This window comes from Melospiza georgiana, chromosome 22 (genome assembly GCF_028018845.1).
Source record: "Melospiza georgiana isolate bMelGeo1 chromosome 22, bMelGeo1.pri, whole genome shotgun sequence".
Lineage (NCBI taxonomy): Eukaryota > Metazoa > Chordata > Aves > Passeriformes > Passerellidae > Melospiza > Melospiza georgiana.
The window spans coordinates 6,885,483-6,913,334 of NC_080451.1; the positions used below are offsets into that span (position 1 = coordinate 6,885,483).

Genomic DNA, 27,852 nt, shown 5'->3' on the forward strand with positions numbered 1-27,852 from the left:
AATTTTTTTCCTTAGGAACCTTAAAATTTCAGTCCTGATCATAGACAAAAACATTGATTTAATAGTTTCACTGATGCAACATAGGCAATTCTCTCTAAATGCAGATGGGATGTCAAGGCCTTATGGTTCAGAAATCCTGCAAAATAAAAAGCCTGGAGTCCAACAAGTGACTTAATAAATCCCAATCAACTACCTGTGTTAGTCAATTATTATGAAATTCCCTGGACAAAAATCCAGTTTACACCTCAGGAATCCAAATTTTGGGAACGAAACAGGTTTCCTAAGGGGTTATACAAAGAGAAAACATCTCCAAAGGGAATTTCAAAGTGTCTTCCTTTTGCTTCCATGGCTGAGATGAGAGAGCAGTTCCAGCCAGCCTGAGCTCTGCCTCAGGGAAGAGACACAGAGCCAACCTTCCCTGTGCTGGGCAAAGGAAATACTCACCTTTTTAGGATAACAAGGACATGCATTGTCCATGGCAGGAGCAGGAAGGCTTGGTTCATCTGAACAGCTTCTACTGTCCTCCTGGCCACTGTCTCTGGCTTGAGAGGAGGGAAGAGACTAGGGAACCTGAACAGAGAAAATAAAATAATTACAGGTGAACCAAGCTCCTTCTTTAAGGTGTCACTGTCCAAGTCCTGCTACCCTAATTTATTGCTGGTAACTGGCCTTTAAACATCCTCAGGACAGGCTATGTCTCTAAAAGAGGCAGAAAATTCCAGTTCCAGCCCAAAAGCCCCAAAGCAGAATGCCCAGTTCCAACCAGTACTACTGGGTTAGCTAAACAGTTAAGAATGTACATGTTGGTGCCCTCAGGGAGAAGTGGCAGAGAGTAATCAGAGCCCTGATTCAGGGTTTTTCCTAATTTGAATGCAAACCAACACCAAATGCTGCCTTTTCAGTGATGGCGTTTTTCCTTTTACTCTCTGTTCCTCTCTGCTTGATTCAAATCCTTGACAGGTGAAAGACAAATATTTTCCTCCATTGCTTTTAACACCAAACATAAAGCTTTTCCCAGCTCCTGCAATAGCTTGACACTGCAGATTTTCTTGACTAAGAGAGCACAATCTGTATTAGAGGTTATTTTACTCATTATAAAAGATTAATTTAGACAGCCACTACTTGTTCTCTTGGACAGGGGTAAAAAGGAGGTACTGATATTCTCACTTCTGTAAGTGGCTGTCATTCCTTTCACTGGGAAATGTTTAAGTATTCCAGTGAATAAAGAAGGAACTTGTACTGTTAATTCTAAAGTAATTTGTAGACTGGTCCTTTTGCATAACCATTGCAGATGGCTTCCCCTCTGGTATGGCTTAAAAATGCAAGGAAAAGCAGCTTCCAGTTCTCTCAGCAGCAGCCAGGGTGGTGCAGGAATATCCCAGCACACTGAGGGAACCAGTCTGATGGCTCCCAGGTGGCCTAAAGTGACCCTCTGTTCCCAGGCAGCCAAATGAGACATCAAATTCTCTTAACTAAATGAAGCATTAATTAGGAGTGTATTCTGATGATTCATTTAAAATGAGCTGCTTTCTTCCAGCTCCCCTGGACTGACCTGATTCTCATGCCCTGGAACATCTCTGTGCTGGTGTGGAAGGGCAGGACTGTGGTGGCATTCACTCCAGGACAGTCCAGCAGCCCCAGGGTCAGGCTCTCCATGAAAGCAAAGGATGAGGCTTTGGAGGTGCAATAGTCAATGGCACCAGGGATGGCTGACAAGGCCAGGACAGAGTTCAGGCAAACAATGTGCCCATTCTGGAGCTCCAGCATCCTTGGCAGGAATGCTTTGGTGGTCTGAAGAATAAGAGAGTTAAAAGAAGAAAAGAAAAAAAAAATGCTTAGCAGTGATATAACAAAACCAGCACGGACTGAAAAAAATAAGGTGACACAGACACAACAAGCCCAAGTGTTCCTGTTCATTATGTAAGGGAAGGAGTGGCAGAGGACCTTGTTTTGTCATTTTCTGAGGTTCTAAGTGAGCAAAGTTTGTGTAGAAACACAATAAAAGTGTTTCCTAACACATATATAAGCAGTACCCATAGATAAAGGCCATGAACAGTGCCTTCTATACTTAAGAACTTTTACAGGATAAAGTCTTCCACTAAGTGATGAAATCACAAGAAGCTCTTTTTCATTTCTATTGTCTGATTCCAAATGGACTGAGTTTCACAGCTCCCTTCCCTGTAGTCCCACACTCCTCTGATGTTCCCTTCTCATCACCATAGAGGAAACTCCTCTGTGAGCTCAGGCTTTGACAAAAACATCAAATGTGTGACTGGAAATCACAGAATGGGAATAAAGAGCATTAAAAACTGAGTACTAAAAAAATTATGGTAATTTTTGACCTCTTTCCTCTGGCCTTTGCCCCTCACATTGTTTTTTCTCTCTTGTTTTCAACACAGACTGGTTTTACCAAGCATCCCTTAGAAAGACCTACTGGCTGTAATCTGTCACTCTCCTCCCCAACCGTTTCCAGACTGCAAGGCAAGATGTATTCCATTACCATCTGTATGGCAGTTGTCTTTTGTCAAGTGGGCAGTTTTTCTTTATCTCTTCCACTATCACTCCTCCCTCTGGGGAGACATCTGCTGATAACAGCTATTGAATGTCACTGCATGGCTGATAAGAACTACAGCATCCCATTGGGAGATGTGAGCCCAGAGGGAGGAGCCAAGCATTCCTACCTGGGTATAATCTGGAGATTCTGGAACACCAGCACGGCTTCTCCACTGGATTCCCCAGAGGAACAGCAGCTGCCTCTCCTTCCACTGGATCTTCAGAGGCAGAGACTGCACCTTTCTCCAGGATCCCTGCTCCAGCAGAACCACCCCTGACACTGCAGGAGGGCTGAGCCACAATTCCAATGGGACTGCTGCCAACAGCCTGACCCACAGGGTGTCAGGCTGGGTTCTGACTCTGGCAGTGTTGTTCTAGTGTACTGCATTGTTTATTTTATCCTTTTTTTTCCTTCCCTGTTAAAGAACTGTTATTCCTTGCTCCCATATTTTTTGCCTGAGAGCCCCTTAATTTAAAATTTATAGCAATTCAGAGGGATGGGGAAGGTTTACATTCTCCACTTCAGGGGAGGCTCCTGCCTTCCTTAGCAGACTCCTGTCTTTCCAAACTGAGACATCAACTCTGGCTACATGGGACACAAGAGCTTCTCTTACCCAGAACTGTCCCAGGGTGTTTATGTGCTGGGATTTCAGCAGTGCATCGTCGTCGCTGTCCATCAGGCTCTTCCCATGAACCACAGCAGCATTGTTCACCAGGATGGTGATGTCACCCACCTGCAAAGAAAAGGCTTGTGATAAAAGGTATCTCTCCCCACAAATCAGAGAGCTGAATAGCCATTATTGCCCAAATACATCGTTATTTTCACAGTTTTTGACACTCTTGCCTATGGGCTTTGTAATCCTTTGTATCACCTCATATAGCTAGCTGGACTTTGTACAATCTTATCTGCATGGTCACCCTTCTTTTTTCCCAATTTTTTTTTTCTCATCAAATACTGAATCACAGAATTGTTAAGTTGGAAAAGACCTTTGAGATGATCAAGTCCAGCCATCAACCCAGCTCCACCTCTGTGTTCAGCACTAACCCACATCCCCAAGGTGCCACATCCACATGCTTTTTGAACACTTCCAGGGATGGTGCCTCTACTATTGCCTTGTATAATATAAAATATATAATAAAATTATCTATGATAAATTATCTATGATAAATTATATATTATATATTATATATTATATATTATATATTATATATTATATATTATATATTAAATATTATATATTATATATTATATATTATATTATATATGAGTCTTCTGTTCCTGAGTCTCCTTTTCTATAGAGGGGGCTGTTCTTTAACACTGAAATGTGTGAAGTGATCCATGAAACCTCCAGAGTAAACTATGCCAAGGGGCAGAATTTATAATCTGTGGATTATACTCTACTATATATATATATAAATAAAATATATAATTATACATATATATATAAAATAAATAATTATATAGATATATATAAATATGAGTCTCCTCCTCCTGAGCCTCTACAATACATATATATATTATATATAATGAGTCTCCTCCTCCTGAGTCTCCTTTTCTTCAGAGTGAAGCCCCCAGCTCCTTCAGCCCCCTCCTGTCACTATAAGACATGAAATAACACAATGTTATTGTGTTCTTTTATTATTACACGCTGCTCTTTTAAGGTAAAAAGAGAGGTTTTAATTTCTGACTCCAGCATTTATAGATTTTTAAAAGTGACAGTGGATTGGAGGATGACAGTGCCACCTCTCCAATGACACTGGACAAAAACCAACAGTCCATCAAATTTCTTCTCCTCTATAAAAGAATGCAAAAAAATAAGTTATTTGCATAAAGTGTGTAAGGAAGTTTGTTACAAGAATGTAAACATCAGATAACTTAGAAAATAAAAAATCAAGGTGACCCTCCCAAGCATATTTTTCCCAGACCTTTTCCCTGACGGCCTTGGCTTGCTGGTAGACCTCCTCACGGTTCCCCACGTCACAGATGAAGTAGTGGCACTCTGTCCCCATCATCCTGATCTCCTCTGTGGTCTCCTTCAGGCATTTCTCAGTCCGACCCCACAGGATGATCTGTAGCAAGAAATTTTTGTTAGAGTCCAACTGCTTCTGTTTCATATCTAAAATAATTAAAACATGCTTCTGACTTCAACGGTTTGATGGAAACCTTTGATGTGTTTTCACTGCCAGGGCTGTTGTTTTGCTTCATTTAAGAAAAGCAATGACTTTCTGTTACATGGGGAGTATCAAGTGGGACCTGTCTTCCACTGCTGTTTACAGATTCTTTACAAGCAACACAAGCTGAAACAAAAACTCAGATCTGAAGCCTAATGTGACTGGAATATGGAACGTTTGGAAATTTTTCTGCATCGTGTCATTTCAAATCTCTCCTTGTTTTTGCTGTACACATGTACGGAATGACAAATTTATCCTAAAACCACAGACCTTCCTGAATATCTGGTGTGTTGTCTACTTCTTGTTTTATGTATGGAGATAAAATCTGCTCTGTCGTAAAATGTATTTTTTCAGCCTAGTAATCACTCGCAATTCTGGTTGCAGGCTGGTGTCTCAGGTGCATTTCAAACAAGTGTTCATCCTACAACAGACTTCTGAAGTGAGAAATTTCAAGCATGAATTTATTTTGCAGCTCCTGCATACAGGATTTCACTTGCCACTGCCTTTTAACACAATAAAAATTAAACACTGCTTCTTGCACAAAGAAAATTCGGAATATTTATAGAACAAACATTCAAATAATGGAGCACAGATCTGATTTACAATGAGACATTAACCAGAAAACCCTATCTGCATTTCTACACCATCAGTGAGGTCAGAAATAGAAATAACCTGAAAAGTCATCAGGTTCATTAACTCTCATCATGGGGCTTTGTCCAGTACAATTCTTTTTAGTCCTTCAAACATTAATCTGCAGCTAAGTAGGTGTAGTCACAATATTTTTTCTGAGTACACAACCTTATTTGCTATTTCTTTCAAGGCAACTGGAAGGAATATAATTTCATCTCTGTTGTTTAGGACATCTATGAATGAATTGATCTCTGGTTTTTGCTCTTCAACTAAGCCTTCTCAGCACTTATCATGTTATAAATGGTGAGTCACTGTTGTTCTGCAAAAAATAAATTACTGAATGGAGCTTGTTACTGCAATCAGCTGACTGTTCTGTGAGCTCTAAGAGCAAGATCCAAAAGAGAGACAAGAGATGGTTGCTGCATTGAAAATGCAAAATTATGGTGCTATCTCCAAGCACGTGTAATCCAGAATTACAGTTCTTTCTCACACTACTGTGTACTGAGTCTGTATGAATCTGACCAGTATATTGATTTTTTTAATGGTTAAAAATAAGCACACTTACACTTCAAAGATTAAAGAATGTTTGAGTTTTCCCAAAGTTGAAAGAACAGAAAGGAAAAAGTCTGAATTGCATCACTGCTTATAGCTCAATCCCTGCAATTAACTTAATAACAGCAAAATCAACATAAAAAAAAATTATGTGTGCAGTATTCTTACCCCACAACAAATCTCTGGCAGAGAGCTTTAACATGATTATTTTTTAAGAACTAGCTAAGCTTATCTCATAACTGGTACTAAAACTAATCTCTGCAGGGTCAAAGAGCTCTTTAGTGTACCCCAGCAAGGCTAAAATGCAGAAGTACCCAAATCCTCAACCACTTCCTAAACAAGTTACATTTACAATTAATCCCATTTCCATGTCATTGGCACATCTGTGAACACAAACACGCCCAGACTGATAAGATTTATATCCTCAAATTCTCCAGAGCACTAACAAATCTGGTTAACCAGAAACTTCAGAGCGTGTATAAATATGCCAGAACCATTTCATGGGAAAACTTATCTCAGGGGAAGTAATTTTCAAGGAAAAAGCTGTGATCACACTTAAAAACTATAAGAAAGCATATGGCTGAAATTGCAGCTTGTGCACTGGCCTGGCTTCTAAAGTCTCAGCGTATCACCCTTGGCCATCAGGGCTTGGCATCTCCTCAAAGCCTGTAAAACTGATGGCTATTTACTCACTTCTGATCCCAGGGCTAGACCAAGGAATATTTTTCATGTGTACACTGCAGCCTTGAAGGGAAATCAAGAACATGTGAGAAATTTCACAAGCTCTCAGGAAGTATTTACAAAATACTGCTCAGCTGCGAGCACATGCACACTTTGCTCTCCCTTTCACAACCCACATGGAAAGGGGGAGGAAAAACCTCTGTGGAAAGGGGAGATAAAAAACCACAAAATGTCAACTGCAAACATCAAGTTTGATGCCCACAGAGTTTTGCATCCGGGTGAACTTCACCCTCTTTGCAGGGTTGGATTAGTCAATGTACACACTAAAAAATGAAGTGACTTGCTGAAGAGGGATGGAAGGTAGGACAGGAAGAGGAGAGAAACAGAAATAAGGTGTCAGACAAGGAGAGTGTAAGGCAGGAAACTGTGCTCACATATCTGATACTCCAGTGCTTCTGCTATTGCTAAATAAAAAGTAGATCCCTCACTCTTCACTTCAATCTGTCTCAAAGCCTCCTATTCCCAGGAGCTACCACTGGTGCATTGAATGTCAGGAAATATACATGGAAGAACAGTTAAGCAAAGGATGACCTGTCAAAGGAACATCTGTCTGTGATGCAACTCTTGGATATACTATTTTTTTATGCCCCAACAGTTTCATTGAGACCTTTAATATCCTATAGGCAAGTCTTGCAAGGTGACCCCATTAAATCTGGGTCATCTGGGGAAGACAGAATCTGCTGCTTATCCTGCTGACAACATTAATTTCAACACTGACTTCTTTCCATGAGAAGTTTTCATGTCTTTGATACTGTCCACATTCAGGTGAAGGCTTCAGCCTGTGTAAGAGAAAGGCAGTAAATAAAAGACCATTCTTTTGTGAGAGGTCCCTGATGGCCCAGTGGGAAGTGAGGGCTCCTGCCGTCATTTCTGCTACTTTTTACAGATGGATAAAACTCAGAACTCAATACAACGTGCTTTTGGTCCAAATTCAAGCTTGACTGTTCCTATGAGATCATATGAGACTTTAAATTTCTCTCTTACATCTGGCCAGACTGAATTGGCACAGGTTTCCCCCCAGCCTCCCAGGACATCAGATCTTACAGCGAGACAAGTCTGGAGCTGCTGCATTTGTCTCACAGTTGAGGCTTCTGTTGCTGCTGAACATCTTTAGGAAAGGCTTGTTTTACAGTCTTGTTGCACAGGCAACACAGCAGTTTTCTGATGTTTCTGATGTTTTCTGGGTCCTTACTCTACTACTGCCTCCTGAGATTTGCTACAAACTCCTCAATTCTCTGTGATCCTACATTCACCCTCTTCTGCAAAATGTGAATTAGTGATGATAACCCAATGCTCCTGAACAAACCCTTCTGCTCCCCTACTGCCTCCTGGGATTCACTACAAATTCCTCAGGTCTCCACCCTCTTGCAGTCACCCTCTTCTGCAAAATGTGTCATTACTGATGATCATCCAATGCTCCTGAACAAATCCTTCTACTCCCTGCTGAGCCACTGTGGGCCTGGGGCTGTTTGCTGCTGCCCCATGAGCTCCAGTTACCCAAATATTGGCTCTTCACTTCCCTTGGGATGCAACCCTTGGGATAAAGAAATATTATTCAATAAACATAAAAAATGTAAACATCAAGAAAGGCACCACTTCATTTCACCCTGCCCCAGCTGGGATTCCAGGGCTCTGCACTCATGAGGAGCCCCAGACAGAGCTGTGGTTTCAGAAATGGTCCATTTTATTGGGAAGCACAGTTTTTCAAATGTAGACATGGGGCTCAGAGTCTGGGCTGTCTCCTCTTTCCTTTCTAACTGCAAGTCTAAATTGGCAATAAGTGTGTCCCAAATGGAAGCTGAGAATGACTCCAACAGACACAGAAGTTCCTGTCTGGACAGAGGAAAATGAGAAGGAATAAGGAGAGGCACTGTGTTCATAATTTCCCAGCCTGTCAGGATGCTGCACAGCCACCCATTCACCAGAACTTAGTGGTGGACAGAGGAATATTTAACTTGCATTTTGGATAAATTCTTGGACAGACAGTTTTCCATGCTGGAAAGAATCCAGCCCTTATTTCTCCCTCCTCTCCATCTCTCACCATCCTCCCCTGCCTGCCTGCTCCTGCTGCACCAGACACCCTTTCCTCTCACTGAGTTACTGACCAGAAAATTGGTGAGGGCAGGTGCCCAGGGAGGTGGATAATCCTGCTCCAGGGCTTCCTGCCTGTGCTTACCTCGGTGTGACCCTGGGCTGGCAGCAGCCAGGGAGGCAGGTAGGGTGGGAAATCCATCCCTGGCATCCAGGTGGGATGAGAAAGCCACCCCTGACACTGCAGGTAGGATGGGAAAGGTGGGATGGGAAAGCCATCCCTGACACTGCAGGCAGGATCTCACCACTGGACACAGGGAAGAAGAGATTGATGATGATGATGAAGGAACTCCACGTGCCCTCCTCCCCTTGATGAGCTTCAAAGTAGGCAAGGGCTGTGACATCACGCTTGGTGCAGATTTTCCCAGGATTTATTAATGGATTTTTGCAAAACAAACCTTATCTGTTGATCTGGAGTCACAGAACTCCTTATCTGACTTTAGGAAAATCCCTTCAGCTGGAGGGGCAGGCACTGCATCCTCTGCTCCCAGAGGATTAACTCTGGATCGTTTAACTCTGGATTTAATCTGCTAATGAGGCCTGTCCTGAGGTCAGAGGGGAGTCAGAGGGAAGGGGTTTTTGCTGCTGTTGCACTAAGGCAAGGCTGTCTGCAGGGCCAAAGCCTGACTTTCACCATAGCACAAGAAGAGTTATGCTCCTGACCACCACAAAATCAGATAAAGCCACTGATTTATATAAACTGGTCTAGACGGAGGCTGCTATCAACCACAACATAAACGTGATCAATGCCTCCAGAGACTGAGGGATATTACTAATGCAGGACACAAGGTTAGAGCTAACTTTACATCATTCACAAGGCTAGTTAAGTTGTTCAGTCTGATTTTACTGCTAGCACAATTCAAGAACTGCAGCAATGGAATGCTGCCCTTTTACATCATCAATTATTTTGGCACTGTATCATCAGCAAACCCGCTGTGCTAGAATTTCTGCCTCCAGTGAGCTGGAGCAGTACTGGAAAGTTGTCCTACCACTACTGGATTGTATTTGAGTAAAGAAATGTTCACTCTTGGCCTATTACATCACAAGGTGGGCTGTGATTAGCAGATATAACTTCCATTCTCAAAGGTTCTCCATTTTATGACCCATGAAGCAATTCTCTGATACAATCAGAAGACACTGAAAGATTAAAGTGTTGCAGAGAGACACAAATGCCCTTCCTGCCTGATCTCATTATTACTGCCTCCACAAATCAAGCACAGCTCCCAGCCCCAGATCAGCAGCGATAGGAAGTAGTTGGTAGGTCAACACATTTCATTCCCCCTTTCAACCTCCTTGCCAGTGCAGGGGAACAAAAGTTGCTCTGTGTGAGCTGGTATCTGTAATTGCACAGACCTTTGTTCAAACACAGAAAGCCTTTCTGCTGCCCAACACTCAAGAGTTCCTGCATACTTTTAGGAAGTACAAAGTGTAGATAATCCACTGAAGTATGCCAGCCTTATCCCCCTATATTCACGTCTGCCTGGTACTACTAACACACACACAGTCTTGTCCTCGGGAAAAAAAAAATGCATTCCAGTGTGTCCCATAATCCTGGCAGAGTTTTGCACATCGTGAGAAAGGGAAGCTAAATCCCACAGCCTCAAAAGCTCCAGGTCTTTAGCCTGTCAATGGTAGAAGAGTTTTCTCCTCCACCCCTTCCCCTCTCCTGGCCCCAGGCAAAGGCAGACAAGTTCTTTCAGGAGTTCTCCATGGGAGAGGCAGCTCAAGGCTGATTACTGGAAGAGGGAAAGGTGTGGCCCTGCAGTGTGAAAAGCCAATCTTTGCTTTAGAAAAGGAAAAAAAAAAAAAAAAGAACCTTGTGATGCCTGAAGTAGGTCAAAATACTTAACCCAGCCCCTTAGTGACACTTCTGTAAAGGTAAGCAAACAAAGCAGGCCAGTGGAGAATTTCTCTGGGTTCCCACAGTGAATATCAAAGCTGCAAAGGACAGGTATGAGAAAAGTTGCATGTTAACGTGGAGAATCGAGAGAGCAAGCCTCTGTATCTATTTTACATGCAAGCTTTTCAAGATTACTATTTAGCAGTTGTAAAGCCTGTAAGAATTGAATTTAAATTTAATCCTGCCACCCTGGTAAACACAAACCACAGAGTTTATAATAACCTGGTTTAAGTCCAGGAGTAACATATAGTAATGAGATTAACAGTTAGGGCTAAAGAGACTTCGGAAGGTGACTGAAGGAGTGAATTCCAATCATTTTAGTCTGGAGTCTGAACTTTTATTAGTTTATATGTTGACTTAGCACTCAATGGGATTAACATTATTCACCTAAACAACAGTCAATTCCAGATGTACCCCTTTTTCCCTCTTAAAAAAAATCACAGAGGAGTATGTCAACACCTGCCTGCTGTTCAACAGGGGCCTTCCCTGGAAAGAAAATGTGTGATTTTCTGTGTGCACACAGGCATTTAAGAGCAGAGCAGCTCCCTGTGAAGAAGGGAACAAATGCCCACTGTTCTCACAGTCAGGACTATGTAAGGACAGGTGGCCCCATGCTGACTTTTTTTTTTTTATTTTTTTTCTCCAGGGTTTTGTTTTTTTTTTTTTTTCCTCCAATTGCTTTAGTCTGCAGCACTCCAGACTGCCTTGGGAGCAGCTCTTCGCAGCTCTGCTCTGAGCACAGGAGGAAGGGCAAGGGTGAGGGTTGTTTGCAAGGAGAGGTCAGGCAGGAGTCAGCCTTTACAATTCCATTAACGCTGGGACAGGGTCAAACCGAGTGCAACGCTCCAACAAAATGCACCAAGTGGCCACAAGCTGTCACCCTGGAAGGTCCCTGCCAGCATCTGTGGGGTAAAGAAAGGACAGGCTTGTAATGGGGAATGGTTTGCCACCCCATTTATGAGAACAGGCTGCTGTTGCTGCAGGGAGCCAAAGCACACAAATGTTAAAAATAGGCTGGAAACTGTTGTAAAATGGTTGATAGATCGTTAAGTGTGTACTGTTAGTTTGGTTGTTATATTGTAAAAGGGGTTAAAAGGGTAGCTGTAAGAAATAGGGTACTCAAAGTAGCATAGAGGACACAGACTCAAGCTATGTCAGGGAAGGTACAGGTTGGATATCAGGAGGAAATTTTTCACTGAAACAATAATAAAGTAATGGAATGCTCTTCCCAGGGCCATTCTCACTGCTTTGCCATCTGTTGCAAAAGATGGCAAAGCAGGGCCATCCTTCCCAGAGAGGTGGCAGAATCACCATCCCTGGATGTGTTTAAATAAAGCCTGGACATGGCACTTGGTGCTAGAGTCTGGTTGAGGTGTTAGGGCACAGGTTGGACTCGATGATTGGACTCATTATTCTGTGATTCTGTGATAACACACCTCAGTGAAGAGCCAGCCTGGACAGAACTGTAATGGCCAATCAAGCCCCTTAAACCTTCATGCGAATGAAAGATCCAAACAGAAACCAATCCAGAGGGACAAAAACAGGATAAAAAGGGACATCTGACCCACTGAAATTGTGCTGTTCCCCTGGGACATCGCTGCTCCATCCTCAGCAGGAACACTCCTGCCCAGCCCGGTCCCCCTTGCTTTAGGCCTTTCTTTTATCATAATAAATGCTGAAATCACTTCAGTACCCCTTGCTTTAGGCCTTTCTTTTATCGTAATAAATGCTGAAATCACTTCAGTACCCGGAGCCTGCTCCTGTTTTTATCACAAAGAAATATCCTGCAGAAAGATTCTCTGGCTGCAGAGCAGGAAGAAGTGGAGGATCTGGGGGTGGGGAGAGGGGTTAGGAAAGTTCTGTGTTTGAGGTAAGGCTCTGGAGACACCCACCAATAGAAATATAATGCTCCACCCTGCAAAAATAACCAGTGTGCTGCTGCCGCCGCCTCCGTCTGCTTGGCATGGCATCCCTGTAATCCAGATTCCTATAAAAATGTCAGGAAATTGTGGGGAGGGGAAATATGCAGGTGCAGAAAGCCCTTTTGTCCTGCAAGCACAGCAGACAAGATGAAGGGATAGAAAGTCAGTAAATAACATTTCAAAGGGGAAAAAGAAATTACTGTGATGGTCTGACAGGATATTTCAGCATCACTGAAGTTTAGCTGTGTGCACATTTTTTCTTCCAAAATGCTGCATTATTATTTTTACTTACTGCATAAAACTATCTGGGTAAAGAACCTGTGACAGGTTAAATATTCAGTTAGACATCTACTACAATGCAAAGCTATGTCTGCACTGAACAGTAACTCTTCTTGAAAAGCTAAAAAATCCAAAAGTTAGATTACAAGGTAATGTTAGGAGAAAAGGACATGTGGAGTTAAAAAGTGGCTCCAACACAGTATTATTTCACCTGACTGGGCTAAACTGCCCATAAATTGAAAAACCTGACAATATAAATGTATGTAAAAGAAGAATTAAAGAGCTACAAACTGGGTGCCAGTCAAAGTGGATTCTTCTTAGAGTTTGCCTTTCTATTTCTGAGATAAATTCTGGAGCAGAGCAGCCTAACCTGGAAATGCTGGGTGGTTTTAACTTCCAGTCTCCAGGGACAGCACTGACTCCTAGGCTGGACCCTGCATGGCTTAAAAATGGCTTAAAAATTATTTATGCTGCATTACCAGTTTAAAGACTTGTCAGCTTTAATTCAGAACACCTTCAGTTCTGTTCCAAGCTCAATCATGATGAGCAATTCACCAGCACTTCACTTATTTTGGGGAATATATTAAAAAATTCTCTATAAAAATAAAAAAAATATAGATTTATCAATTTGATGCTATCCTCAAAACATCACTGAGAAGAAAAACTAGGGAAGGGTTTAAATTTGTTAAGCTGGGAGAAGGCTGGCAACAAAAATAGCCAGAGAAACTTAAGGGTGAATAATGTTCCCAATGCTGTCATTATAAACTGCCCTCCAGAAAGGGCTAAAATATGCTCCAGATCATCCATGTGCATAATAGGATGCAGCTCTTGACTGAAAAAATAACTTCTCCCGTGAGGTTACTGGAGAAGTATTGGAGTTAAAATAGCCTGCCTGAAATTTGTGTATAAACACCAGACAAGCTCCCCTACAAGCCTTTCTCTGCCTCTAGAAAAAGAGAACTGCTACCATTTTCAAACCACATAAAAGCTGTCAAAAGGTGCCTTTCTTATAAGAATTTTAGTTGAAGAAATAAAGGGCACTGCTCAGAAGAAAGCTTCAATATTGAAATGCTTAACTGGTTGCCTATCTTTTCATGTGCTTTTCAAAATGTTATTTTTTAATGGTGGCTGTTGCTATGCAACAGAGCAGAATCTCTAAAATCTATTCATGAGTTGTACAAATGGCAGTTTTCAGGACATATTTAACTCTCTCAGTCTATTAAGTCAAAGAAGGAGGATGGGAATCAGAGGACTGGAAGCTCCCAGAGCACAACCCCCACCCAGGGGTACAGCATGGCTTAAAAAGGATCTTTCACTGATTATACCATTTTTTTCAATACAATGTTAAGATATAGAAGTTACTTTGCTTTCAAAAATGTGAGAAACAGCACAGTTCTGTTCAATAAAATGATATCTAAATGTAAAACCAGAAGTTATATACATGTTCATTACTTTTAGCCAGATCAAAGCAATTCAAATTCAGGCTCTGCCACAATGGTTATTTAAATAACCTATTTGCCAAATGTTATTTAAACAAGAGGTGCTGGTCAGGCAGTCACAAACCCAGCTTTAGCATACTCCTAAACTTACAGCTGCCTGAAGTTCCCATCTTTTGGATGTGACTGCTTTTCAGGCAATGCAAAATGAAGTTAATTCACTTCAATGTGAACACAAAATCAATGAAGTTATCACAGAATGAGACAAACCTCACCTTCCAATAAAATAAACTGTATAAAGTAACCTGGGCAGTAAGGCAGATTTAGCTGAGGGGCAGAAATGGAATATTGAGGCACAACAATTCTCAGTGTGTTCAAAGGCAGCCACAAGCCCAGCTCTTTGCCTGAAGGGTTCCCTCCCTGCCAGCAGCCTCAGGGCATTGGGGATCTGGAAACTGCTCCAAGAAAGTGTGTGAAATTTAGCCCTAAAAAAACAGGCCTATTTTTGGTTGACTCACATTCACTTTTTGCTTCCACTGAAATATAAGTGACAAACCCAACCAAAGTAATGGCCTGAAGGACAGCAACCCCCACGTGCAGCAGTGATGGATTGTCAGTGCTGGAACTGCACTTAGAAACCTGGAATCTGAAACAAATAACACTACTTGGCCTAAATCTGAGGCTCAAATACAAACCAAAAGTGTTCTAACTGTTTTTACTGATTCCAGTGGCTAAAGAAACCATTCTTACTTCATCCCAAATATATCAACTCCCTCTAAGATGGATCTTTCTTCAGTCTATAACCAGCATTCTGATTATTTGGTGCATTTACAATTTCAACAACAACCTGAAAATGTGTAGTTTCTAATTTATTTTATAAGCATAATTTACTTTCAATGGTTAAGAATTTTTTATTTCTTACTGTCTCTTTCAAGTCAGTTAGGAAGAGAAACTAAAATCTCTTTATAAATGTAAGATGCTATACTCAAAACATCCTTATTGTCCTTTTCAAGCCAATGAGGAAGAGAAACTAAAATCCCTTTATAAATGTAAGATGCTCTTGTACATTTCTGCTTTTGCACAAATGCTGGACTGAGATGGGGCAGTGTCAGTGGTCAAAGGCATCAGGAAAGCTCAGTGAGAGCTGTAAATAAGCTCTTTTTTCAGTCTATAACCAGCATTCTGATTATTTAGTGCATTTACAATTTCAACAACAACCTGAAAATGTGTCATTTACAATTTATTTTATAAACATAATTTACTTTCAGTGGTTAAGAATTGTCTATTTCTTATTATTCCTTTCAAGTCAGTGAGGAAGAGAAGCTAAAATCCCTTTATGAATGTAAGATGCTCCTGTAAATGTCTGGTTTTGCAGAAATGCTGCCTGAGCTGGGGCAGTGTCAGCGGTCAAAGGCATCAGCAGAGCTCAGTGAGAGCTGTAAACAAGTGCAGTGATGTCAGGAGGAGCTGGCTGACCCAGGGCTGAACTCTGGCTCTCAAGGACACACAGAGTGCCAGATCCCTTTCCCACACATGTGTGCACACACACTCCCCTCCCCTTCCATCAGAAAAGGTGTCACAGAACAATCTGCCACAGTTGCACATCACCATCCATGGAAATAAACCCTGGGACCCCTTTTGATGGCTGAGACTTTGCTTTTGAAGAGACAAACCCTCTTCCACAAGCACATCAAATATAAACACAGTGGTCTCTGAGGGGCCTGGGTTCCAATCCAAGCAGAAAAGCCACAGCATTGCACAACCAGCACATCCCAAACCCAAAATCAAACGGCTCAGCTCAGCCAGGCAGGAGTCCTGCATTTCCCAGGGGCCTTGGAAATATTCTGACATAATTCCTGACAGCTCCCTGTGGCCAGAGCCAGCCCTGAACTGTGAGCATTTGGGAAAGAAGCACTTTGTACCAGCTGGGTGCCTTTAATATCCCACTTGGAGCATGACCTCGTCTCCTTAAGGCTCTGTCCTCTCTGGGAAGGTTTTTTTAGGAGTTGGGTACAGGGAATTGGAGGTTGTAGTCAACATCAAACCAAGCTGCTGAAAGGGGATGTCAGGATTTTCCATTGCCTCTCCAGCAAGCTTTGCCCAGGGAAGTGCTGATCAGAGACAAGCTGTCTGTGTTTACTGCCAGCAAGGAGACTGAAGTGACAGATCGAAGACAAACACTAATTTAATGTTCATGCAGAAAATATCTGACTGCCCACTGTTCTTGCTGATCCATTTTGCTCAGTGTTTGTCTTCCCACAAGTTAAGTTTGGTATATTTGAGATTTTTCTTGAGGTCCAGTAAAAAGATTACCCAAGAATTTCTGCTTTCAGGTAAAATGGTGCAAGTTTGTCATGTCAGCTCTTCAGACACAGAGAAAATCTTGGGTGTACCTGGTGATTCAAAGGGCAAATAAAACAAACCTCAATTATAAGCACATAAAGGATCATGGTTTTTTAAGTGGTGACTTCTGTCTTCTAGATGTAGGCCTGGCCATAAAGGAGACATTTGCTTCTCAGTGAAGATTCTAAGAAACACTGAAATAAGATCTTCAGTGCATGAAAAATGACTTTCTGCTACTCACAGGAGTTCAGACAGCAGAATTCTAGTCCAGGACGTACTGGGAAAGAGGACCTACCAAAATGACAAAGAGTACCCATGGGTACACCTGTACTGCTGAAGAGAAGGGAATATGACTGAGTGAAAACTCAATTTGCACCTATTTTAAATGGCTTTTTCACTGAGATAAGGGAAGAAATCTATTATTAGCCAAGTCACACCAACTGCTACCCCACCTTTATACAGACTCTTTCTAATCTGTAGCTAAAACTGTGGCATACTACAGGATAATCACTGACATGGTCTTTCCAGGCACAATTTATATTAAAAAAAATTATATATATATATATATATATATATATATAAAAACCTCAAAATATGTATAATTTTATGTTGGTGAAGTGCACTCAAAAGTACAGTTGTCACTGGTTACACACTGAGAGCCAGGTTTACCTCACAGGCACACACCTAAAGCACAACTGATTCAGCACGGCTGTATTTGTGCTTTTAAACATGATTTTATTGCCATAAATGGAGCACTGACACGTTTGCTCAGGCAGTGTAAGACAACAGAAATCCCTATGTTAACCAAAACAAATAAGCTCTGCAGCACTGCAGTCAGTAAATTGTAATTAAGAAGGTGGCAACATAAGGGCAGCTGTCCACAAAATCCCATTGTAATTATGCATAGTTTATGGCTAAACTAATGGGATGAACAATTTAAATTAATTACAAACTCTGCCAAGGTAGCCATCTATTCCCAAGTCTATTAATTAGAATCAATTTAATCCCCACTGGGATAAAGGTCAAACAACATGTATTTGACCCTTTTCTCCTGGCGTCAGTGTTATCAGCCAATGGATCTGGCAGTGCCTGGGTCTGACTTGTTCAGCTCCTCAGGATGTTGACAGGATGCTTTGAAGAACAGAGCCTGGGCCCAGCTAAAAGAATCTTTAATAATTTCTGCTTTATATTCCTGATAAGCATGGGTTTTAAACGGCCAGAGCTTATTCTCAGCTCTGAGGCTGTTGTTCTCTGTCTTGAGGAGTTTTTCTTTTCAGTCTCCCTTTCCTGCAGAAAAGCTTGGAGCAGCAATTGTGTCAGATTTGTGTCTTCATTTGGGACAGGAATCCAAGTGAAAGTGAACACTTATTTGTTACTGGATTTTAAAACAAATACTCATACTCAATACTTAAACCCAAATAATCATTAGCTGACATTTTCAAACTGCCCAGAGGGAAAGATACCAAATTTCTAGACCCTTGTCCAATTTTATGGGTAGGTAATCAAGATAACTGTTATTTTTTTCTTCTCCCCATCACTCTTGCAGAATGAATTAACTGGCTTCTTCTGTGAACTTCATCCATTTGTCCTAATTCTTCCATTTTTTTGGGTTTTTTAATTTGCCTTTATACTTTGATTCCTCTCAGGTTACTGTCAGGCCAAGTTCCTGCCTTGCTCTGGCAGTTTGATGTAAAACCAGAGAATTCTTGATGTGCCAACTTTGAATGTTGCTGATCTCTTTTAGAAATGGAATTCAGAGTGTATTTAGAGTTTCCTAAGTTCCTCCTTTGCAATTTTACTATCCACTGCACAGTATCACTCTAGTAAAGCAGGTTGCCACAGCAATCTTAAGAATAAAAAAATCTTTGATTCCTTTAAAAGGTTTCAGTCAAATGCTTAGGACTGTATACATGGATTATGGTCACTATTAAAGCAAATTGCTGTGCCTGGCTAATTAAATCAGACATTAGCTCAACAGCATGTTTGATTCTTTTATAATGCAGTAAAAACTACCTACAGGTTCTACAAGTCTGAGACTTTTTCTGGCCTGTGCCAGAGCCATGACATAAATGCAACATAAATACTCAGCAACACTTTTACAAGTCACTGTAGGTGATGAAACTACACAAATAAAATAGGGATGAATCACTTGAGGTCAGTGGCCTGAAACATCATGGCCCAAAACCTTCCTGTTAGCCCTGAAGTGCAGAAAATCTGCCTTTTTCCTTCCTACAAATGAGACTGAGAATGATGGAATCAGACTATGGCTGAGGCTCTGAGTGTTCTCTGGTCCAAGCCCCTGCTCAAGATCAACCTCATCTGCTGCTCTGACCAGGTCAGCTCAATTTGAATTTCACTGCTTCCTCCTCCAGCTGAGTCTCTGTTTTCACTTTCAAGGTATTCACTTTCACTTTACCCATACTCCCTTCACCTTTAGTTAGCATTAGGTCTACTGCAGCCTTTACTTCCTAGCATTAATTTTTAAAACAATCTGTTTTCTACCACACTCCCTGCACCTCTCTAAACATTCTTCAAAACTCTTTACTGCTGCTTTTCAAACCCCACCTTAAAACTTCCATTGCTGTGATGCCTCTTCCAGAACTTTAAACTGGCTCAACAAGTGGTGCTGCAGTCTCTGGCTTTCATCAGCAGAGAGCTCTGTGTTGGTACTCATTGTCACCTTTTGGTTTTTATCTCCACTGTCACATTTATTTATTTTATCCCTGCCAACCCTGAGGTCAGCATCATCTTTTGCCGTTGCTCTTATAAAGCACATTTAGCATCTTTATGCTAAACAGTCTTTGGTGTGAAGTCAGTTTTTGAGGCACTGCAATGGCATTAATATAAAACCTCATCTTTAAAAGTTTAAGATTTTTTACAGCATTGGCACAGTCCTTGTATTTAGTGGGAAGCCTCATTTAACTGCCTTGGTGCCAGACCTTCAGCATGTTAAAAAGTGCTGGATCTTGGTGTGCCAACTCAGCATGGTCTCAATTGGGACAGCATTCTCTCATTACATCACTGCATCTTGATGAGAGATGACAAGACTGCAACTCTGCAAGCACCACTTCTTGTTAACATCATTTATTCTCCTCACAACACACCCAGCAACAAAAGACAGGTATGTTCCAAATCATAACTTAAAACAGCTCCAGCCCAAGCTGCTTCACAGACACCAAAGATCTGAGAGCTGATAAATCCTGGTGGTGCCTGTCAGGCAGAGACACTTATTCAGCATGTTATTCCAAGTGCTGGCCTTGGCAGCAGCCCCCAGCACAGGCTCCATGCCATGGCAGCCTGGCACTCCAAAAAGGGCTCTTCTGCCCATCCTTAAATCCAACCAACAAAGCTGGGAGCTGCCAACAGGAAGCCATTAAATAAAGCTGCTGTCAGGATGTAATCTTTGGAGAAATAAAGCCTTTCTGGAGACTATAAAGCCACCCAATCAGATCTATGCTGTCATACTTTACCAAAAGTTTCAAATTAATGTATTATTTCACATGACATGGAAAAACATTCACTCCCCAGCTCTTCTCATGTACTTCTTGTTGCTGATAAGTTGTGACATGCTCTCCTAGTTCACTGTAAGATTAAGAGCCTAAACTTAAGGAAGATTAAAGTAACCATCATTTAACATATCCCTGAAGCTGCTGCATTCCTGTGGTGGTTTCTTTCCAACCACACACACAAGAGGAGAGATTAATCACTTACAACCTCATATTTGCACTACAGGTAAATATTCTCATTACACTTAAATATCTACAGCATAGAAAATTTCCTTTTAGATTACATTAGTGCATTTTCCTCCTAGATTCCATTATCCTTTTCACACAATGTCAGATTGTCTTTTCCAAATGGTCACTTACTTTTTTGCATTTTGGAAATGACTGCACAGAAATCCATTAGACCATTCAGAATAGGGACAGATGCTCACCTGGCAACAGTTTCTTAGCACTGAAATCCAAATATATATATATATATATTTTACACTGTCTTTTAAAACCAGGCTACCTTAAATGTAGTGCAGCACACTGACATATTGCACTGGGTAGTGTACATCAGAACTGTGTCCATTTCTTTTATAAACCTAATTTTAAAGGCTTTCTAATTTCATTATGTTAAGTCATGATGCCTGTTAAAAACAAGTACATGTGATTAAGCAGTTTCTGAGGAAAATCAGGTTCTCTCAGTTCTGAAAGTGTCATTTTAAAGCAGCTCTTTTCTTCTATCAGGACTAATATTCTCTGGGGTGGCCAGATCAGGTCTAGTCGTGTTCTGAGCTGAGAAGGAATGAATGTGTCAGAAATCAGTTATTACTTGCAGAACAAAAGTGTCTCCTTGACAACTGGCCCAGCACATGGGATTTTAAAGCTGACAGAAGCAGAAGGGCTTCCTAGGGTTCCTGCAGGGATCTCCTCTGTTCCAAACCTGGAACCCTTTCTTTTGGGAAGTACAGGGCTCCTGCAGGGATCTCTCACGCCTTCCCCACTCCCCAGGACACATTCAGGAATTATAAACCTTTGTACATGACAAAAGAAAGGGTTCCAGGCTTAGAACAGGGTTCCTGCAGAGATCTCATCCCTTCCCCACTCCCCAACAGAGTCAGGAATTATAAACCTTTGTACATTACAAAAGAAAGGGTCCCAGGTTTGGATGAAGTCTGGGGCACATTCCCATCCCAGTGCACCAGGAATTTGATGCCAGGTAAGAGATACTCTCCAATGAAATTTTGCAAGACTCTTCTACAGTCTCTGAAAGTGCAACCAGAGATGAATGTTTGAGAGTGACTGATATTTTAAGACATTTTGGATTAAGAACTCTTACTGAATCCATGGGAGACACTCATATCTTTTGTCCTGAGCCTCAAAAAATGTTACAGCTCTGAAACAGCAGCAGTGCCTTTTGCCCTCACATCAGGAGATTAGTATTAATTTAATATCCAGCTCTAGTCACACAGCATTGGTATGTGCAATAAAGAAGCTTTTAGAAAGTGTATATATATTAATTCATACAAATCAGGACAATAATATATGAGCCATTCACTTAAGAGTTGGACTCGTTAATCCTTGTGGGGACTCTTCCAACTCAAGAGTATTCTGTGAAATCTGTGAACTAATAAGTCAATGTGATTCATAAAGACCAAAATGAAATATTCATAGAGCTACAGATGCAATTTGTGTGGGAGGAGCATGCCATTGATAAACTCATCTCAAAACTTGCCAAATTTTCCATTACTGGGAATACAAGGCTAAATTCTAAGACCTGATAACAATTTTTTTTTACATAACCTCTCACCAATACTCTCAGCCTAAACACAAAATAGCCTCAAATCTTACTCAGCTAAACCCCTCCAATTATACAAGGCTTTCAAGCACTTCTAATTCCTCTGAGGTTTTCAGTTCTGTTGGGGAAAGTGGAACACTGAGGGAAACCCCAGGTTCCAGCAGCAGCGTGGGCTTGCACAGCTCCCATCCATCCCTTTCTTGGTGCTACTTCATCCCTCAACTTCTTCCCATCCCAGCTGACACTGAACTTAAAGAGGGCAACAAGAAATCTTCCAAAATGCAGACACTGAGGTCTGACTTTGAAAAATGCTGCGAAAATACCAATGGAGAGAACAGCTGAGATCTCAGGGCTGTTGGGTTTTTCTGGAAAGGCCGAAGAAACTCTTCCAAGGTCACTGTCAGATAAACAAGAATACTAAATTACATACTGAAGCTGGGGAATCTGTTTCAGTCCTATTATTAACATCTTTTTCAGTTACTTTTATTAGGTTTTGTTGACATTTAACAATGCAGAATGCCTAAGAACTGAGCATCCCTGTCCCATTCAATCACATCTCAAATTAGATAACCTGTGAACAAAGTAAATTAAAATGACGAGGAAAATTTTTAGAGATCAAAGTTTCCTAAAAGAAAACCTAACAAAGATAAAGACATAGGAATCAAACTTCTTCACTAGAGACTATCAAAACCAGGGCTGGCAAATTCCTGGCAAAGGCACTATAATGAAAGTTCTGTAGGAAAAGCAAATGGCTTTAAGGAAACCAGGCAGAGTTTCCCACTCTGCTGAGCAGTGAATGAACCCATTCAGTCCCTACACCCCCTGACTGCTCACATCTGCAGAGGGCTGTTCTCCAACACAAGAAATACTGTTCAAAAGGGCCAGTCTTTCCAATATTAACTGGATTATACAGTACAGTCTTTGCAAAACACCATTAGGCTTTGGAAGTGGATTTTTATTTCATAGGCATTAAATCATAAACTCATAAAAGTCTCTCCTTCTCCCATTTCATTAACACAGACATTCTCTGCCATTTTGGCTCACCAGAGTATCAACAGCTACGAGCCTTGACAGAGCTACCAGTGTGTGAGACTGAGGCAGAGGTGATACTGCATTGACCAAATACTTTTAAGGTACAGTCAAATTCTCAAGAGTTAAAGCAAACAACAGTGAGGATTTTGAATTTTGCAAGCAGGCAAGAAGGGACTGAAAGCAGAAAGTTGATTTCTCCAGCAATTCAGCCACAGCAAAGCAGCTTCTCAGGCACCACTTATGAATCTGGACACATCTCTGGGAAGTTGGATTACAACACTTGAACGTTTCCGGAGAAAAGTCAGTGCTGTTCATCCCTCATCATAACACTAACATGTCCTGGATCATCTGTAAGCACTTCATCCCCGCACACAGCTCATTTACATGCTCTTGGCTTTTTCCAGAAGTGCTCCAGGAAGCATTTCAATACACAGCACCTCCCAGGACCAAGTAGTTCTTGAAAACTACTTGAAATTACAAACGGAGTATGGATCCTTTGACCTCTCAGGGTACACTTGAACAGGAATTATCTGATGATTAAAGTCTCCCATTGCCTAAAAATTGCTGGCAGTCTTAATTGAAAAAAAAAAACAGAACATACACTTCTGAAACTGCAAATAGAACTGGCACTGCTTTGTGCCTTTATTGGTGATTTCTTTGGAAAGGCCAATGAACAACTTTGAGAAAAGAAACATCACTTGAGAAGGAAATGTCTCAGACATTTATCCAAGTCACATTTGAGGCACAATGGCAGAGCAATGGGGGTAAAGAATGGGAGTCAGGATGGATTTACAAGATCATGCCCAAGAGACTTCCATTCCATCAGACTGAGAATTTTACTCTCCATGCTCATCAATCAAGACACAGTATTTCCATTTTAATAAACCCTTCTGGGATTTATTTCTTGTCCTCTTCACAGCTTTAAATGCAAAATCAAATTTTACAGTAGAGGAGTTGCAGATGTGACAATTCATAATCTTGTGAAACACAACATTTGCCACCTTGCTCGAAAACGGCTCCGCTACATCTCACTTGTGAGCCCCTGAAACTGAGTGTAAGATGAAATCCCATCCAGTCTAATTACCAGAGAAGTTTCATAGCCTCACAGTCCCAACTAACTTTATCTTTCTGAAGATTCTAATCTCAAAAATATGGTTATATATCGCCGCCTACCTCCAAAAGCCCGCCACTATGTCTGTGTGCGCAGGCGCCGGGAGCGCTTGGTCAGGACACACTGCTCACCCTCCACCAGAACCTGAGCCCTGGCACTGCTGCCAAGCTCCTGCATGGCATGCTGGGCTGGGCCCAGAACTCCATGCCTCTGCTGGAAGCCTTTTCCTGAACTTGGAATGTGGTGACTGCGCCATCTGATAATCAGAATCTGCTCTAAGTTAGTAATTATGATCAATAATTCGAGCTTTGCATATTAGTGTAAGCCCGTTTTTGTAAAAAGAGAAAAACAGTCAGTTTTCATAAGCCTTATCAAAAGATGACTTGCTAGACACTCCAAGGCTTTTTCATTTCTTTTTGGTTGTCAAATGCAAAGTGTAAAATTGAAGAGGAGTGCCAAGCAGAAGGTTGCGCATGGTACATGGCGACTGCACAAAATCCACAAATTTAGGGTTGAGCACAGAAGCAGGAAAGAAATGAAATCTCATAGCAAAAGGAATGGAAAGTACCACATGTAGGTAAAATTAGCATTAAAACTACTAAGGAGATGAAGCCAACTTTGGTGTTCTCACCACAGGCTGGCAGGCAGTGCCACTACCAGGGGGATCAGAACTTGCTGAGGGCCATATGACTGACTGCACACAATGATATAACTGAAAAGAAAATCTAATTCAAACTGAGTCAAAGACTTAAACACCTTGATGACGCACATGGAAACATCCCAAAAGGCAAAACACCCCAAAGTTCTAACCAGTAACTAGCAACACAGAGCATTTCAGAACATATGAGTACAGAAGTTCCCAATAATTACTCTCATATATTCTGTATTCTTTCCTTGTACAATATGTAGAGATTCTGTAGATAGGATGCACAGCTAGAATACAGTCTGTGTCTGTTTACAGTAATTCCATCCTCAGCTCTCTCTCAAACAGCCCTGGCTCCTTTTGGCCCCTGTCCCTTGGCTCCTCAGGGCCATTGTTCAGCTCCCGGCTCAACTGCAGCAAAACAGCTCTTAAATGCTCTGTAGAAATGGCTGCACTTTAATGCCAGCACTCAGCATAGCAACCAGCCACTCTAAATAAATAAATAATGAAGCCTGGTATTCCAACAGATAATATAAATACACCTTCAGCAAATTTCTTGGGTCCAAAGGTCAATCAACTTGTTTGCTCTGACTCCCAGAATGTGTAAATCTCAACATGATGTTTAAACACAAACACAGACAAACATCAAAGTTCAATGCTGACATATTTTACACCTCAGAGTTACATGCCAGAATAGCTCTGTACCACACAGAGAAAACTGTAATGCATGTGTAAGGAAGTGATAAAACCCTATCCTGAACTAAATCCAAATGTTTTTCTTTAAATAGCCTCTCATTCTGTATTTTTCCTCTTCTTTCTTCTCTATTTATTCTCATTCATTCTCTCACACAGAAAAGTATTTATGCAGCTAATTTCACCAGTCCTCCCCTTAATTACCAATAAAAGGGGAGATGAAACTTTCCATCCTGAGACTCATTTCAGGATGCGTGTGTTTCTGCATCCCTGACTGATTCACACATAGGAACATACCTGTATATACAGAACCACAACATTTCAAGGTAAACCACCAGTTCTGAGCAAGAGAATGGACCCACCAGCTACACTGGCACTTCTGGGCTGCTGTGCAGAGCAGCCACTCTCAGCCTCTCTCCTCAAGGAAATGTGCAAATAATCCCACAGCTTCCACTCAAACTGTGCTCTTCTTGCCGGCTTCTCATTCATTTTCCCCTTGAACAGCTCTGGGCTGTCCAAAAATGAAACATAAGGGACTTCAGGAAGCACAAGGAATTAATTTCACGAATGGAAACCCAGCAGGGTGAAAGGGAACACTTCTCCCCAGTGTCCCAGAGCCACCTGCCCTTCTCCTCTCGGGTGATATGACCTGATAGAGGGGGGCTCATTGTGCATGATCCCTCTCATTTGGGGTGATGTGATCCTGACAGAGGAGGGCTCACTGTGCATGATCCCCATGCCCCTCTCCTTTGGGGTGATATGATCCTGAGAGAGGAGGGCTCACTGTACATCATTCCTCTCCTTTGGGGTGATGTGATCCTGACAGAGGAAGGCTCACTGTACATGATCCCTCTCATTTGGGGTGATGTGATCCTGATAGAGGAGGGCTCACTGTACATGATCCCTCTCCTTTGGGGTGATATGACACTGACAGAGGAGGACTCACTGTACATAATCCCTCTCCTTTGGGGTGATGTGATCCTGATAGAAGTGGGCTCACTGTACATGATCCCCATGCCCCTCTCCTTTGGGGTGATATGACACTGATAGAGGAGGACTCACTGTACATAATCCCTCTCCTTTGGGGTGATGGGATCCTGATAGAGGAGGGCTCACTGTACAGGATCCCCATGCCCCTCTCATTTGGGGTGATATCCTGATAGAGGAGGGCTCACTGTACATGATCCCCATGCCCAGCAGTGCCCGGAAGCAGCAATGGAAGTGAGCTCCGTGCCCAGAATCGCTCGTGTCTCCTTCCCCTGCCACAGCAAACCTGGGCTGAGGCAAAACCCTCTCCTTTGTCAGCACAGGGGGATTTTCTCACAACCGCGTTTTCACCGATGGGATGGGGAAAGGCAGGACGCGGTGAAGGAGGAGTGGGCAACTTCTGAAATGAAACCGATGTAATAACTCAGAGAGCTGCTCTCACCTTTCCAGGCGATCCCACCCGGAGGTGGGGCAGCAGGGCTCGCTGGCAGAGCAGCAGGTGGGCGCTCCCCATCCCATCCCATCCCCATCCCCGCTCACCTTCCTGGCTCCTCTCCGGGCGAACTCCCGGGCCAGGTGCCGGCCGATGCCGCGGCCCCCGCCGGTCACCAGCACGTTCTCCCGGGACAGGTCTCGCAGCTTGGGCGGCAGCAGCAGGCACACGGCGGCTTTCACCACCAGATACACCATCTGCACCGGGAACAGCAGCAGGGCGCCCAGCCACTTCCACATCATCCTCTTCTGCCAGGCAAAGTTCGCTTCCAAGCCTCCACAGAACCAAGGTGACAGAGAAAGAAAAGCGATAGCCTTCATGCACCCCCAGATGGGTGACAATTCTTCAGCCCCCCTTCCAAAACTTGGGGGCAAGAGGTTCTTGGACTGGAAAAATCCTTCCCTCCCCCGAAAAAATAAATGGGGGTAGGAGTAAAGTAGTGCAGAAGACCAAGTCACTCCCCTGTTTCTTGATCGGTGTCCTCTGGGATTGTCACACGCAGGTAAAGCAGCTTCCTTGCTTTTTAACTGGAAAGCTTTTTTTAAAAAATTAAAACAGAGGAGGAAAAAAAAGTAGAATTAAAAGTAACCATACATCCCTCCGCTGCAAAAACCCACATGAAAATCCAGTATCCAAACGAAAGGTTTTTATATGTAGAAAAATAAAATAAAGCAGCCTATGTCTCCAAATTTCAGCCTGCAGTGCCTTCCAGGCAGCTCATTTCTATTCTTAGACTCAGGAAATTGCTTAAATAAGATAGAATTGCCAGGACCTTCTTTTTAAGAAAGCCTCAATTCAGGGTGAGGTTGTTGTTCTTGTTTTAGTATCTATAAATATCTATAGACGTTCTGTCCTGAGCCGGTTGCAAAGGCTGAGCCGGTCACTGCCTCTCTCTGCCCCCTCTCCCGGTTTTTTCACTTGGAGCGTGGATCACAGAGCAGGAATTACGCCGTGCACTACTTCAGCTCTGGCTCTTACTCATTTCTGCCTA

General features: G+C 42.2%; 1 protein-coding gene across 2 annotated transcripts in view; it reads right to left on the reverse strand.

Annotated features, from left to right (window-relative positions):
- The window catches only part of DHRS3 (dehydrogenase/reductase 3), a 43,440-nt gene extending 15,588 nt beyond the window's left edge, over positions 1-27,852 (reverse strand). For both annotated transcript variants that reach the window (XR_009115506.1, XM_058039323.1), the window contains exons 1-5: positions 26,909-27,852; positions 4,480-4,623; positions 3,168-3,287; positions 1,553-1,791; positions 445-570 (exon numbers count right to left, since the gene is read on the reverse strand). Coding sequence is in view for 1 of the 2 variants with exons in the window: in XM_058039323.1 (XP_057895306.1) it covers positions 445-570; positions 1,553-1,791; positions 3,168-3,287; positions 4,480-4,623; positions 26,909-27,181 (902 nt within the window). In the remaining variant the exon portion in view is untranslated. The remainder of the gene's footprint in view (positions 1-444; positions 571-1,552; positions 1,792-3,167; positions 3,288-4,479; positions 4,624-26,908) is intronic.